This window comes from Coenobita brevimanus, chromosome 55 (assembly GCF_032717465.1).
Source record: "Coenobita brevimanus isolate Jiangsu-jjx chromosome 55, ASM3271746v2, whole genome shotgun sequence".
Lineage (NCBI taxonomy): Eukaryota > Metazoa > Arthropoda > Malacostraca > Decapoda > Coenobitidae > Coenobita > Coenobita brevimanus.
The window spans coordinates 57,240,944-57,254,664 of record NC_137008.1 but is presented as its reverse complement, the minus strand read 5'-3'; the positions used below and the strand labels follow the sequence as shown (position 1 = coordinate 57,254,664).

Here is a 13,721-nt window from a genome sequence, read left to right as displayed (position 1 = left end):
AATTAGATAATGTATATATTTTTTATTTTATTCTTCCTATTTCGGGAAGTTCTGTTCAGCTTTTGAGAGACTTCAGTCTGAAGATATAGCCTTCATGAACCCCTTCACAGCGAGAGGCCTTTGTTAGGTGGGAAAAAAAGTCTGTCTGTAGCAGGAAGAAAAACAAAAATGCCTCACCGGATTGAAGTGGATTGTGTCCCACGGTACATTTTAGTAACGTTAACCAGTACTATGTGGAAATAAGAATGAAATACATATTCCTCCAGACCAGGTTCCAGTTGAGTACCAGTACCTGTACCGGAAGCTGACTGTGCCCCCTGTCCCCCGCACCACCCCCTTGGACCCCCGCTGGCTGGAGGAGCATCCCCGGGACCCCCTCCACCCCTTCCCAACCTCCGTCACCACACTCGTCGGAGGCTACCATGCGAGGGACATCAGGCAAGGCTTCAGAATCACTCGCAACACCTTCTTTTTTACACAAATCCGTAAATACCAAACACCACTAAAACAGAGTCATATATTGCTCTAATACTCTTCACATACCTTACCTATCGCGGCAAATTAATATATGCTCAGCTTCACTGTTTTTACTCTACCCTGGCCCAGATTTTCGTTCTTTTGTACCCCTTATTATACAAAGGTCAGTGGCAGAAAAAGATAATGCCACGAACTTGCATCCAGTCCGTTGCACTGTTTCGTGACTAGCACAATATTCAAGTGTTAATCTGTTGCTATAATTTAGGTTTTAGGGTGGAGAGATGGCGATTTTAGGTCAAGTTAATGTAAAAGCAGCACAGTACCACATTTAAGACCAGACACTGACAGAGACAGGCACATGGAGTTACTTATCACTCTCCTCTGATTCTACTTAATTATGAACTCATCTTCTCTGCAACAAATAATATTATTTATGTTGTTCGCTTATCTGTTGCATCCTTTGCACTGTGAACTGAGACTGAGAATCACACCAGAAACACATGATCTATGTACAGCTCTAAGCCAAAATTATGGAATAGCAACATTAAAAACTTTCAACAAAGTCGCTCATTAAAACCACACACACACACACACACACACACACACACACACACACACAATTTTATATATATATATATATATATATATATATATATATATATATATATATATATATATATATATATATATATATATATATATACACAGTATATAAATGCGGCGCAGTAGCAACCCAATATTGTTACCATTTTGATATTGCTTTTCTTTGCAGAATCTATCTATCTATCTGTCTATCTATATTCAATCTTTTCTATGAAATTTCCATGGTAGTTTTTCTCTGCTGCCTGGTAGTCCTCATTTTTTCTTGCTCGTTTCCACTTTTGAGGGCGGGGCGGGGTGGGGGGGATCAGTCATGCTTTTCTATCCTTGCCATCACCTCATAGAATGAGATATCAGTCACAGCCTTTGTAACAAAGCCTCGAAAGGACTATTAGGTCTGTTGCTGTTTGATTTCCACTGTTGTCCTTTGCACAGGCTGCATAGGGAAAACCATTATCTGAAACTTAAGGGTTTACTAAATAATTATCGTAGTTGGCACGGGTATAAAAAGACAAATATCGACAACATTATTTAACAAAAAAATAACATATACTGAATTGTTATTCGTAATAATTCAATGCTTCATTCACTGCAACTGATCACAATTTTTTCAGAGTTTACCCTAAATTTCCCTGGAGTAGTTCCGTGTTCTCTTATACGTTTGGTGCACTGTACATTTTCTCTCACTTTTTTCAGGGACGGCTGCGAAGGAACAATCCTGCGCTTTGGCGCTAAACTTATCACCGACAAGGAAAAGGACAAGGACAGAGAGTTCGTGGTGAATTTCTACGTGTTTGACTCGACCATCTCCGTCTACGAGATACCACGGATCAACTCAGGTGCGGAAACTAGTGAGAAACTGAAGAGAAGCTTAAGTTTTAGTCTGCATATTGGAGACAGGGCCACTTCATAAAAATTAATTTGAAAAAAGAAAAAGTACAATTGAATTGATTTAGTGACTTCGTAAAGGTGTACAGAAGTGCATTTTCGAGTGTGAAGAGGATCCATCAATAGACAAGGAAATTATAATTATTTTATGGATAGTTTAGGTTATTAAGTATGCTATTTTAATAGGTTAGATTAGGTTAGGATAAAATATGATAGGTTAGGTTAGGTTTAGTTAGGATAAATCAGGTTGGGTTAAGTTACGAAAATTTAGGTTAGGTTTGGATACACAGGCTCTGATAAGGGTAATATCGTTCAAGAACGGCGTTCTAAAATGGCTTCTGTATCACAGGATGGCGTCCGTCTGTTTTCGGTGCTTTAGTGATTAGTTTTTTAAGCACCGCCTTTTAATCGCTTTCCAGCACTCTTAAAAGAAATAGAAGACATCGAAACTTTAAAAGAACACATACACAGATTAGGGTAACATTAAAAAATGGCGTTCTAAAATGGCGTCTGTCTATCTTTGCGAATCACAAGATGGCGTCCGTCTGTCTTCGGCGCTTGGTGGTTAATTTTTTTTAAACACCGCCTTTTAATCGCTTTCGACCAATTTTAAATGAAAAACATCTAAACTTTAAAAGGAAACAGGAATATACTCAAAGAATCCTATGAAAGCTAAAGATGAGAAGAAACATAGACTGTTGGCCTATGTTTCCGATTACCAGTCTTTGGTCTACTTCAACAATGTCTTACGTTCAGTGTTTCACTGCAGAGTCAGTGCAGCACTGACATTACTAACTACTGTACAGCATGTGGGGCGATGAGTGGTTCTGCCTGTTTCACTAGCTACAAGCATCTACAAAGCTATTTATTAAATCATACTTGTGTGCTATAGGCCAATAATTAAGATGTTAATTACGATCATAACTAGTCTGAAAACCCAACCATAGAATTTATAACTCTGTTTTAGTCTGTGATATTAGAAACTCTCGCCCATTACTCATAATTTTCCCTTCTCTACGTAAACGTACTTTTTCCATAATTGTCATCATATTCGAAAAAATACTCTCTAAACTCTATAGTAGGCTATGCTTTCCTAAGTCTCGTGATATATCTCAAAATTTACTGGACAAAATCCTCCCAGTCTTGATGGAAAGTATTTTCTGTCAGGAATAAATGTAAATTCCTTTTCCTTTCTACCAGTTATGTCTGTATAACTGAAGATTCAGTCTGGCTGGGGAGGGGGGAATCTTTGGTGATTTTGATATATTCCGCAGACACCAGATAACAGGCCATAAACAGGATAGTGTTACTCTGAAACATTTTTTTTTATGGTAAGTATAGTAGCCCCTCGCCTCTCCATCTCACACCGTCATCACTTCCGCTTCCCCTCTCTCTCACTTCCATTCTCCCAGATCTTCCTTTTCCACTCCCTTTCTCCCACTCCTTTCTTCTCTTCCACCCCCTTTCATCCACATCTTCCCGCCCTCCCACTCCTCTCATACTCAGTCTACCTTCCCCCTCTTACTCTTTCCCCTCCCTCTCTCTCATTACGTCTCTTGTGCTCCCTTTCTGTAACACCCTCCCTTTCACTTCCTCACTTTCCCTCTCAACTCAACTTTCCCTCTCCTTCTCTCTGCAGGTCAACGTGCCGGTATGTTCCTTGGGCGGGGTCTGGTGGTGTATGAGGGCGGGGAAGGCCACGTGAGCGCCCAGGATCTGTATGTGGGCGCCTGTGTAACCCTCAACGCCCACGATTTCACCCTTACTTCAGCAGACGAGTTCACCCAAGCCTACATGGAACGACATGCTGACGAGGTGACGTGTTTGGTGTGGTGTGGTGTGGATAGTTTATAACAGTAACACAGAACAGCAAAATACAGCGCTACACTCCTTTACCCTGCTCAACACGGCAAATCAGCTTAGGAACAACATAATAGCATACTACTAATTTACACAACACACGTCATAACTGTACAATGTAGAACACATTACAACAGTAATGCTCATCTGCAACTTAATACAACATTTCACTCATCTGCCAAGTCGAGCACAACAGGGCAGCTCAATATAAAACCACCAAACACAACAGCAGAGCACATTTCATGACAGTATAAAACACATTATTTCAGAGAAAAGAAGCACATCATCCCTGTCCACTCCCGTATAACACAGAAAGACATGACATAGCAACTTAAGACCATAAAACCACATAATTTCCTTTCATAACCCAGTGAGACTAACACAGCAACTTCTGTGCACATAGGACATAACACCATCAATAATCTTCCACTGTAACCCTGAGATCACAACACAGTATCCACAGCATCTTAAGAGCTTAATACCAGTTCTTTTTCTTCCCTAACCCTATCATATCAGAGGGTACGAACCAATCCTGCCTACGAAATGAGGTTTGCCTACGAATATTATTGCCTACCCAAACCCTTCCCACCCTATTCCTATAGCCTACTGTGGGAATACTAATGGTGAGAGAGTGAGAGAGAGAGAGAGAGAGAGAGAGAGAGAGAGAGAGAGAGAGAGAGAGAGAGATGGCTAGTGTTAATGATGAACTAGTGTATGGTTGATTATCTCCTCGCAGTGTTTTCTAACGTACTAGCCCATAAATGCTAATTATCTTTCCATTCCTGAAATTTTTCATTTTTCGAATAATTGTTTCACTTCTGTGTGCACAGCAGTGAAAAGTATCATCTGTTTATGACAGTTTTAAAATAAAGTATTCTTAAGGTGTATTTTCCAGTAATCTTATTTTCCATGAGTAGATTTTCAGCTACTTGTCTAAGAACTTTGGACTGTTTATAACAAATGCAGTTCATGAATTTAAAGTTATCATCATCTTACTCCACCTCCCATGTTACATCAGGTTGCAGGGCAAAGTTGTTGCTTTGGGAAATCTTAGATACAGTTTTACTGCTGTTGTCCAATAGTAGCAACATGTATCACAGCACAGCAAGTGAACTGGTCAAGTAGTCAAGTTTCCCTATCTTGGCAACTGAACCTTTCCTCGTCCTCTCACCTTAGCCTCTTCTAATCCTTTTCTGACCTCATCTTGACACCTGGACTACTATTCATCCTTCCATCTGAACCTATCGTAACTTTTCCTTGCCCTGTCCTAACCCACCCCGGCCCTGTTGAACTTCCCTGGTCCAGTCCTGCCACGCAAACACCTTCTCACGTTCACCTAAACCTATCCTAACCCTCCGTGGCCCTCTCTTTCCTGATAAATCTTGACACCCCCTCCCCAACAGTTCCCGCAGGCCAACTACAACGTGGCCCTGGACGCAGCACGGCGTTGCCTGGACCATCACCAGTTGACCGCCCTCCTGCGTCAGTACACCTCCCACGATCCCGACAAGACAGGCTTCGTTCCAACCACACTCGCCACAAAAGCACTCGCAGACGCTCTTGGTAAGGAAGGCACTGTCAGGGACAAAAGCTTGTATAATATTTTTGTTTTGCATCAGCTTCTTACTTTCTTCTGCTGGGAACTGTAATATTCCTAAGCTGACAGATGCGTGGTGTTTCTCAGCCCATAGACGATGCTCTTTGATACGATTCGTTAGGGAGGAAAGTGACGGACATGACTTGAAGTGTGAAGCACAGGGGAATAATAAGCCAACATTTGCCTCAGACTACATGTACTCTGTATTGCTATTGCGAATACATCACAGTTTTGACACGATAACGTCATTTTCACTGCATTCTTATTTCCTTCGAACAATTTTGTTGTACCAAATGAAAGCTTCTCTAACATGAAGGATCAGAAATATTTTCATTTATTATTTTTCTACAATGATCCTCTTTTTATAGCTTATGCTTTCATACCCCCAAGTATTTTATTCGGTATAGGAGTTTGAATTTTCAGTATAATAAACAAATGGATAAATTTAACTTCATATTAATCTCTGCCTATCATTCATCTGTGAATAACTTCGACTTTTCTTCAGGAAATATGTCACAAAGCCTATCCTTCGTTAACTCACCCTGCTCTTCCTAAGCTAACCTGTCAGTAAGCTCTTACCCTATTGACCACTATTCTGGCACACATTCCATTTTTCAGAATGTAAATCACGATGAGTTTATTCAGACAGACATTCGATTTTCGATGTCACATATTCCTTCAGTTGCAACCGTCGAATGTACGATCCGTGTCTCCATTTCAGATCTAGGTACGGTCAGGTTGGGTTAAATAAGACTGATCTTATTCTTAATGATTACATCCCAGGGGGTAGTGAACTGAGCCGTCAACAGGTAGCAGCACTGACCCGCCGACATCGACACCTCCGCGCCTCACCGCTGTCCCGTCAGCAACTCACGCATCTGGCGGCGCTGCACCTCAAGCGACACAACTTTCACGGTTTGCACAGTTACTGTATTTAAGTGTATCATGCTAGATGCTCAGTATGCTCTATAAGACGCCGCCTCTCCCAATAAAGCGTCTTAGATGGCGCCTCACACACACTACACACACCACATACATGATTAAGGCTTTCCCACGCCAACAGGAACAAACACACAAACATGTACACAAATTTCGCACACAAGAACACAAACACCTCTCACCCTTTTTCTGCCCAACTCTAATGCAAGAGTTAATCGATATTATCAGACCTTCATGTCTCAAACAGGTTATATCTGGAACTACCTTCCACAGTCTGTATTTCCCCTCTTCCCATGACGTCTAGACTTTTAAACACATTACCGGTATGTCAAGGCATCTCGATTTGAACGGATCTTGAATTTGACTCGTATCTTTCTGTGGAAAGAACAACTTGCAGGCTTCCAACCTTTACTTTTTTTCACCTAAATAATAATAATAATAATAATAATAATAATAATAAAGGTTCCAACACAACAAACACATGCATATGCATACCCACATGCCACTACCGCTACAGCTGTCACCAACAGGAGCAACAAAAATTATAATGTAAGAACTATAGCTACGGTATATACATACGGAAATACTGTATATATCTTTTCTTTTGAACGATACACAGCACTGAAACAAGACAAACCTAACTAGGCCATGTCAGTCATGTATTCGTAAGAGAGAGCCAAGGTATCCTGCAGCTCCTTTAGTTACACATGCAGTCAGGGTTCCGTACTAAAAAGTTTCCAGCACGTTGCATTATTAGTCCTGGTTATTTTCATAGGGCTGCGGGTCTGGGACCCCTGAACCTAGATTCAAACCCGTTACATGATTTTTCTTGATCAGCTTTCATCATTCCATATTTCAGTGGAAATAAAATAAAATTAGCATGATGATGATGATGATGATGATGATGACGATGATGACGATGATGATGATGACGATGCTGATGATGATGATGACGTTTCACTCTAGTGAAATACAGGATTACCGTGGTGATAAAAATAACTCATAATTGGGTGGTAAATAATATCAGCATCATGATGATGATTAGGATAACGTTGTTAGCAAGAGCCTTTTAAGCTTTGGCACCCTTAACCGGATCAGTACGGTGACGCCTTGAAAGGAAGTCACATCTTACCATCTCCAGGCAGTATTATTTAGCTGAGGAGAGACTTCGAACTGGAGGGGTTGCTAAATTAACCCTTTCACAACTAAGCCGAACAAGATGGTCTAGACTGAGGTAGTAATTATACGACTTAAAAAAAAAAAAATAAAAAAGGTAATCGTGCTGGAAGTGTTCCTAACAATCTCTCATGGTTACATATTTAGTATCCATCTTAGGTAACCCCAAACGATTGTATTCCGCTGAGAGTAATAGAAGCCTGAGAGTACTGATACTGTCATGATAAAGCTTATCATGGTCGCAACAGCTCTAACATTCAGTTCCAGCTAACCCCAGATGATTTAACCCAGCCAAGTGAGTCACAGGAGCCTAAGAGTGCTGATGAATCTCTCGTTCTTTTCATACTGGGCGTGGCAGGGATGGACGAGCTGCGGGCGGGTCTGCAGGGACGGGACAAGGAGAGGTGCGGGCTGCTGGGGGCGGGGTGTGTGAGGGCAGCACTGTTGGCCACCCGTCTGCCCCTACCACCTGCCCTCATTGATGCACTAATAGACAGGTGAGTGGAAAGGTGCTGAAAAGCATGCATAAACGAAAAATGATAAGTACTTAGAAAATAAGAATGAGAAAACACTCAGTGAGTGCACACCTACGAGAACGAAATAAAATTTATAATTTTTTGCATAATTCCTCTTCCCACCCAGACGAATTCTTTATGGTCTTATAGTCATTTAATTTTCGGTCTTACTGTGCCCTGTTAACAAATCAATGGGCCCATACCTTCGCCAGTGCCAATAAAAATATGTGATGGTTTGGGCATGTTGAGAGGATGGAGGATGGCAGTTGGATGCGGAAAGTGAGGTGTGAACGCAGGGGGTAGGGCTGCGAGAGGCAGACCGAAGAAGACCTGGAATGAGGTCATAGAGTGTGACCTCAAGAATAAAGGACTGAATAGGGAGGCTGCCAGAGATTAAGCAATGTGGAGAGCCACCATTAGGTGACCAAGGCCAACGTATGCAAGCATGTTGGAGCTTTTATAAACAATACAAAACGAAACGAACGAACTCCCTGCATATGGATGCAGATCCATCTCAAAATCTAATCAACTCCTCCCTGATCCACTGCTCACCGATCCACCAAATTTCATTGAAATTCGATGGCTTTTTGAGACAGACAGATACTGGCAAATACACAACCACCTCCAACTTTGTTGGTGGAGGTGGTAAACAGGAACTAAAGATATAAATAAATATACACAAACATTCGAGTATATAAATACACGAACTTACACAAACGACAATGAAAACTACACCAATTTACACATTAAGCGCGCGCGCGCGCACACACACACACACACACACACACACACACACACACACACACACACACACACACACACACACACACACACACACACACACACACACACACACACACACACACACACACACACACACACACACACACACACACACACACACACACACACACACACACACACACACACACACACACACACTGTACTCATACCATTACCGCTGACAGTCCATCTGTGACATACTGCGATGATGACTAATGACACTGTACCCATTAACCGATGGCCCTGTACAAATTCGTACTGGCTCCTATCTACTGCTTCAGGCAAAAAATGTTGCTTGTTACGACAGGCCTTCCATAAACTGGAGAATACCGTCTGCGAGAAGAATGATTAAAACAAAAAGCGTTCTCGCGCCCTGAAAGGGTTGAGGAAACTTGTACATCTTTTAGTCTATCAGGACAACTCAGCTGCTTTGTTTTGGTAATTCAGTTTAATGCTTGTTTACACAGATCAGCTTACTCTCGTGGCACATGGCAGCCCACATGTAACTTTTCCTCGGAGAGAGAGAGAGAGAGAGAGAGAGAGAGAGAGAGAGAGAGAGAGAGAGAGAGAGTCCACGTATCTGAAATCAATAGAAACGTTACATCCGTTTATTAGCGGTAATATCTGTCAGTCTGTGTCATACTTCTCAGAAACGGGATTTTTGAGTAGAAATCAAAATACTCTAGTCATCTCGAATCACTACCATAAAAATCCTAAAATAGCACCCACCCTTCATGCGTTACCAGGAGAAGGGTAACAGAGTAACGGGTAAGACGAGGCGACACAGATTCAGTACTTTAATGGTTTAGATTATTGGCTGTTGAGTGAGAGCGACGTAATTGTTGGGCTACTTGGTGATGGATGTGCACTGTTACCATACACACTAGTTAAAGTGTGTGTGTGTGTGTGTGTGTGTGTGTGTGTAAGAGAAGCGTCTGTGAATAGCAAGAATAAACTACAAAATGACGTCATGGAATTAAAGTGCTTGAAAGAAGAAAGCTGATATTTAAGAACTGACTCCGGTTACCAATGTCCCCCAAGCCATCAAAAGGAGATAATGGCGGGGCTTTGTTCAACTCCCTCCACCCTCAACCCGTCAATTCCCTGCCACTTAGAAGGTTATTGCAAAAACTCTCTATTCACCACACTAGCCTACACATCGCTTACCTTGCCACAAGACACAGCCACACCACATTACTTACGATACTCCAGAGCAAAACACAGCACCACACCACAACATTAGGTCGATCCCACCACACGTCACGACACGACATGGCAGATTACAACACAGCATTAATCCGAGCACAGCATCTTGTATCACAGCACAGCACGACAATTCCACCACATCACACTCCACATCACCAGCCCCCTCCAACCACACGACTTCACGCTTCATCATACACAAGACCGCCACACCATACCACACCACCATAGCACTGCACATCAATTCAAACTCCGTCCCTCTACACCCATCCCAGAAAACCACCCCACCACACCCCACCCCACCACACCCATCCTGTCCTATACCACACCACACCACACCACATACATCCCGTCCTACCACCACACCACATCACACCACACCACACCCCACATTTCACGCCTGACCGAGCTCTTGTGTCGGTGATGGGGAAACAAAGGCGAACTATTGTGACGGACTCTTCCACTTGGCTGACTGGGTACGAAGGACTTACTAGGCACGTGTTATCGTCCATTTACCAGTCTGTTTACGATTTATTTTGCCTCTTTAAAATCACACGTACTCTTTTGTACTTTATTCACTGTTTTCTTATGATAAGGAGATGTTACGCAAACTCTTGAGCCAGTGTCAATTCTTTCCTTATGAGACGTGTTCTGGGTGGCATAAAATTTTCGTAGCGTTTTTCCCTTTGCGATTAATGTTTCATACCGCACTTCGCTGCTATCACTTACGTTGTCTGAGTCTTTTTATATGGACGTAGATTGCAAAAACCGTATGCTATTTTTTTTTTATATGTGCGTAGATTGCAAAGCTAAACAAGAGAATATTATGAATGCTCCGTATGCAAAAAATACACAGGTATGGAAGAGGTGACAGAAGGACCCCTAAGCTGATGCGACTGTGAATTTTAAATACGTTTTCCCGTTGGCAATGGAGCTCACTTCATCCCTGGCGATATATTTTGCATGTTACAACTCATTCTCTTGTACGCTGTATATATCTTCTTAATGGATATACTTTGCATTGGTAACATACAAGAAATTAATCTATTCATCCTGAGGTATTTTAACTGTTTTTCATTAATTTTATTCCTGGTAAATGCAGACGTTATCATTCAGCTTAGGATTTTGGGTCTGGAGTGATTATATATATTCTTCATGAATCTCTTCGCTACTAGAGGAATCCCTCTAATATGAATAAAATAGTTCGGTGACCTATCAATCTATCATCTATCTATCTATCTATCTATCTATAATTGTAGCCAGACGCCTTATTCCTGGAAAGGGAGGCCAGAGACGAATCGCCTCCGACATTAGGCTGCCCTCTCCCCAGCTTACATTTCTCACATTTACCTCTCCACCCTATCACTCCATCTCAACCTTGTTCTTCCCTTTCTCCTTTCCGCCCCACTTCACTCACACACACTCTCCTAGTCAGCCTCTCATTCTCCATTCTCTCCACATGCCCAAACCATCTCAAGGTCTGCCAACAGCAAGCATTTAATAGAAGCGACGTCCTTGAGCTTAAGGTGTAAAGTTTCATATAAAATACCCGTCTGGACATTGTTAATCCCTTCACTATGTTGACTTAAAGCTATATATTTTTTCTGTAGGTGTCAAGTATAACCCCAAACAGTAACAATATATAGCTTAAGGTGTAAAGTTTCATATAAAATACCCGTCTGGACGTTGTTAATCCCTTCACTATGTTGACTTAAGCTACATATTTTTTCTTCAGAAGTAAAGTATAACCCCAAACAGTAACAAATATGAAAACAAAAACAACAGCGACAACAGTAAGCAGTAACAGTAATGAAAATTATCGCAAGCAGTAACATTAAAATAACTGCCAAAACATATCCAACAGTGTCGATGAAAATAACGAAGAAGCAACAGTAACAACGATGAGAAAGAACAATAACGGTATCAACACCCACATACTAAAGCAAGAACAAGAACAAGCATAATAACACAAGGCATCAACAAAATATAATCACACGAAGAGAGCCACAGCCCATTCATAGCAGCCATCCAAGGCTAAATACTACTCATGCACAGGTCGTCAAAGGAAAGATAATCATGCAGCTAGGTCATGCAGTCTCCCTGGTCTGAGATGCCACCTGAATAGTATTAAGAGGCTCTCATGTGGAACCAGAATATGTGATTAATTAAAGGAAGGATGGTGTGGTAAGGATATTTTGCGGTCTTTTTTTTTTTTCAATTATGGCTCCATGGTCAAGGTGAATGGTATGAATGTTGTTGGTATGGTAGAAGTATGTGAGAGTATGGTAGTGGGTATGGTGGGAGTGTATGGAAGGAACTTGTGGTCGGAATGCATGGAAGGAGTGTACTCAAGGAGTGAAGGAAGTAGTGTATAGTAAAATTCATGGTAGAGCAAGGTAGGAGAGAAAGGTAAATGCTTTGGTGTAAGGGGTGTGTTCGAGTGTAGGCGGAGTGTGTTCGAATACAAGAGTGGTGTGTTCGGATGTATAATCAATGCTCTCAAGTGTACTAGAGTGTTAAGAGGAGTACTGAGGCGTAACGTATGTCCCCTCTTTCGCCCACATCCCCAGTGTGAAGGGTGAGGGTGAGCAGGTGGAGTATGAAAGCCTGTGTCGAGACCTGGACTGGCGCCTCAGACCACACATCCACACCACACCCCCGTGCCAGGTGAGAGGCAGAGGGGAGGGGAGGGATGTGAACTGGAAATGCAAGGGAGGGGAGAGGAGGGGAAATTGCAAGGAAAGAGGAAAAAGGGGAAATTAGGGTGGGGGTTGGAGAGGGGAGACAGGGGAATAGGGGAGGGAAGATGAGGGGGACACAGAGGAGAGGAAGTCAGGAGGACGGGGAGGGGAGATGAGAGGAAGGGAAGATGAAAGGGTATAAGGAAGGGATGGAGGAGGGGAGTAAAGGGGGTAAGCGAGAGGAAATTAGGAGGAAGCGGGGGGGAGAGGGAGAGGCGGAAAGAAGTGACGTAAGGGATGGGTCAGGGGAGAGGAGACTGGGTATAGGAAGGAGAGATGAAAGGGAGACAAGAAAAGCGAGCTGAGAGAGAGGAACAAGAAGCGGATGGGAAGATGAGGTGAATAAGAGATGACTAAAGTAAGTGTTGAATAAAGAGAAGAATAGGATAAGTGTTTAGTAGTAATGTGACATCTATAATAGTAAAGTGATGTGATGTGTGTTGCAGCTTGATGAGGCCTCCCTGACCGCTGGCCTGCGTCGAGTGGAGGACCTCACCGACTATGTCAACCTGGTGGCCGATCTTGAGGGCAGCGCTGCCACTCATCACTTTGCGGGCACGGGGCTCGTGTGACGCTCTCTGTGACGCACTGCATAGCCCTTGTGTGACGCATTTCCTAGCCCTTGTGTGATGTTCTTGTGTGACGCATCCCAGCCATTGTGTGACGCATTTCCCAGACCATGTATGACGTTCTTGTGTGGCGTTTTTGTGTGACGTTTTTGTGTGATGTTCTTGTGTGATGCCCTTGTGTGACGTTCTTATGTGCTGTCCTCGTGCGCTGTCCTCGTGTGCTGTCCTCGTTTGATGTCCAGTGTGATGTCCGGTGTGATGTCATGGTATTATATTTTGCGATGTCCTTGTGTTATATCTTTTTGTGATGCTCGTTTGTGATGCTCTTTTGTGATGCCCTTGAGTGGTATCATTTTGTGATGTCGTTGTGTGA

General features: G+C 42.5%; 1 protein-coding gene across 1 annotated transcript in view; it reads left to right on the top strand.

The window, feature by feature from the left end:
* LOC145401329 (EF-hand domain-containing family member C2-like) overlaps window positions 1–13,389 on the top strand; it is a 36,052-nt gene extending 22,663 nt beyond the window's left edge. Inside the window, exons 9-16 of the mRNA XM_080273654.1 lie at window positions 267–438; window positions 1,774–1,916; window positions 3,605–3,780; window positions 5,229–5,388; window positions 6,206–6,337; window positions 7,896–8,034; window positions 12,609–12,705; window positions 13,226–13,389. Of these exons, the coding sequence (XP_080129780.1) occupies window positions 267–438; window positions 1,774–1,916; window positions 3,605–3,780; window positions 5,229–5,388; window positions 6,206–6,337; window positions 7,896–8,034; window positions 12,609–12,705; window positions 13,226–13,351 (1,145 nt within the window). The 3' untranslated portion in view covers window positions 13,352–13,389. The remainder of the gene's footprint in view (window positions 1–266; window positions 439–1,773; window positions 1,917–3,604; window positions 3,781–5,228; window positions 5,389–6,205; window positions 6,338–7,895; window positions 8,035–12,608; window positions 12,706–13,225) is intronic.
* The last annotated feature ends 332 nt before the right edge of the window (window positions 13,390–13,721 follow it).